At 44.6% G+C, this 2,956-nt stretch overlaps 1 protein-coding gene across 1 annotated transcript; it reads right to left on the bottom strand.

Moving 5' to 3' along the window:
* Positions 1-371: 371 nt before the first annotated feature.
* Positions 372-713, bottom strand: LOC118008628 (huntingtin-interacting protein M). The gene has a single exon (XM_035002238.1). It carries the CDS (start codon positions 711-713, stop codon positions 372-374), a length of 342 nt encoding a protein of 113 aa, XP_034858129.1.
* Positions 714-2,956: the final 2,243 nt, after the last annotated feature.

Below are 2,956 nucleotides of genomic sequence, written 5' to 3'. Positions count from 1 at the left end.
AGCGTCCCATACCGACCGCCCCTTGCACCCTCCACTCCCCATGGGAGATCTCTCCCCCACAACCAGCCACTCCCACCAGGGCCATTCCCCGCACTGTCCCCAGAGAAACCGCTCGCTGAAACGCCAGACTCCAGCTTCCCACACCCACTGCCCCTTGCACCCTCCACTCCCCATGGGAGATCTCCTCCTGGATGTCTCCCAGACACCTCCCGCTCAGAAGGACAGAAACAGAGAGCAGTCAGAAGCACGGCCCTGGATGTAAATCCTTTAAGAGTATTTACTAATGACAGACATCAGGCTTCCTCAGCTATGAGAGGACTTGGCTCGGACTGAGACTGTGAGGATTCCCACAAGTCTCCAGGACCCAGGCTTTAGCCATTTCTTCTGGATCCAGGCATCTCATCAAACAGGGTGAAGGCTGTATCCTTCAAGCGGTGGTAGGGCTCTCCATTGCTGTCCACCGCTCTCTCCACCTCTTGTGGGGCAGTTTGCATGTTGCTGTTGTTGGCCTCAGTGCTTACCAGCTCCAGGATGTAGTCAGTGAGGTAGTCTAGCATGGTAAGGAGGAAATCAGTTGTAGATGAACTCATGCAATGGGTGTATTGATCCTCCTGCATGAGGCGGTCCACGTAGCTCACAGGGAACTGGAGCTCAGTTGTTATAAGATGGGCTTGAGTCTGATTGGAGCTCTCATAGCTTTTCTTTGCTGACATGATGTTGGCTGGGTTTGATGTTGACTCCAGTCAGCTCTACTTGATTCTTCAGCTGGACTAGGCCTCTCAAGACACCAGCGGTCAACCCTGCCTATTATATCCCCATGCTCTGGCCCCTCATTGGTCAGCGAGCTGCCTTTGTGACATCCTAGACTTTGCGATGTCACTGGTGCCCATTGTTGCCCTTATCCGGCCTCAGCCCAGAAAAGTGAAGGACAGGAACCTCATCATCCTAATGACTGGACCCTGATTTTGAGAGAACTGTAATTTTCTGCTTGATTTCAACATTGTAGAGATAAATATGCATTTCAATGGAAAATTTTTCCCCGTCTTAGGACACCACTCCACATTATCTGATTCTAGCCTTATATTGTCTTTGAGGTCTCTTACAACGCTTTGTTAGGTGCAGGTTAGTGATAAATATGTAAAATGTATTGGCTAGTAGAGATTACATTGTTCCCCACCACCACCACATGATGTAATGAAACCAGTTTTGCCTCCATTTACACATTCATTTAAATATTCTTGATTAATAGTCCTGGATCTAATCCTTGGATTCTCTATGAACCAGTTATAGCATTCCCTCACTGATGGAATAGAATCTTTTAACACTCGTTTATTTCATACCTGTATTAGTGTCTTTACACTGTTTGAAAAATATCTCTTGATCATTTTGGAAGTCATAATGAGATGCTCAATGGATTCATCTATCAGAATCAGGTAAACATTGTTGAAAGAAGTTGACCTTGGGCTTAGTTTAAGCCCAGTCGTGTCTTCTTGCCTGTCCTAGGTGAAGCCAAAGCACCAAGAGATGTTTCCTCTCATTTTTTTTCCTCATTTTTTAAAAGATTTTATTTATTTATTTGAGAAAGACAGAGAAACAGAGAGAGAGAGCATGAGCGGGGGAGAGGCAAAGTGAGAGGGAGAAACAGACTCCCCGCTGAGCTCAGAGCCTCTTGCCAGGCTCGATCCCAGGACCCCAAGATCAAAACCTGAGCCAAAGTCAGTCACTTAACTGAGTAAGCAACCCAGGCACCCCATCATTCTTTTTTCATTTTAATTTTCCTCTCCACTGAGACTGTTTCTGCTTTGTTTTTGGTTCATTTACAGCTGGTAACAGTCATAGACATTTCCAATCCAAAAGAGTAGAAGGAAGAAAGGAGTCTCTGATCCAAGGAATGTGGATCAAGCAAGGAAACTTACACACGTTTCAAGGTCTGGGAATAATCTTTTGTAGCTTGTGGCTCCTCCCTCTGATCCCATGACTTCACCTGCGTCCATAGCTCTGCCCTCTAGGCCCTCGGCTCTGTCCTCAAAGTCATCTTTCTTTTATTTATGAATGGAACACATGCTTGCAGCTGAGTAGTTTTATCAGCTTCTTGTCCTCTTGTCAAATCTTGGGCATTCCACGGCCTTCTTTCATTTTGTCTATCCTCTCAGTTAAAGATGACATTGTTTCTGCTGATTTAACATACACAGAAATCTTGTAGTCCCCCCTGTACGTCATGGGGATCTGTGCCCATAGACAAGAGACTTGTTCATAGATCCCTCCAGTAAAATACCATCTCAATTCTTTGCTTCTCTTGAGATGGCTGAGGTTATCCATGATTCCCACCCCATGTTGCTTCAAAGAGCCCTCTGTTTGACTGAATACTCTGATCTTCTGATCCCTCAGAGAAAAGATGTGTCTAGCTACATGCTTGATTTTTATCTCCACAGGACGCTGTCCTGACAGCAAATCCTCTCATTTTAATGTCTTTTGCAATCTGGATAGGCTGAGAATTGCTCTTATCTTCAAGTCCTGGTTCCTTTTTGCTTAACAGCTGTTCCCTCAATTTACTTTCCTCTAGCAGTTTACTCTTAAGTAGCTAGAAGAAATAAGTGCAGGCCTTCAAACACTTTTCTTAGAAATCTGCTCAACTAAATCTTCAATTCACTGTTTATGAGTTCTGCTTTCCGTGTAATTGTAGGACAAAATTCAGCCAAGATTTCTGCCACTATATAACAAGAACCCCCTCTTCTCCAGTTTCCATTATGATGTTCCCAATTTCTTTCTAAACCTTTACCACCAACACCTTTGACATTCGTATTTCCATTAATAGGTTATTTACTATGACTTAGGTCTTCTCTAAGACAATGTAGGTTTTCTCCACTGTGTTCCTTACTTCCTTTTGAGCCCTCACCAGCAGCACTTTTAACATTCATTTTTCTGGGGCGCCTGGGTGGCTCAGTTGGTTGAGCAA

This window comes from Mirounga leonina, unplaced genomic scaffold, assembly GCF_011800145.1.
Source record: "Mirounga leonina isolate KUSES-001 unplaced genomic scaffold, KU_Mleo_1.0 Mir_101609, whole genome shotgun sequence".
NCBI lineage: Eukaryota > Metazoa > Chordata > Mammalia > Carnivora > Phocidae > Mirounga > Mirounga leonina.
Note: the sequence above shows the minus strand (reverse complement) of the source record. Positions and strands in the feature narration are given on the sequence as shown.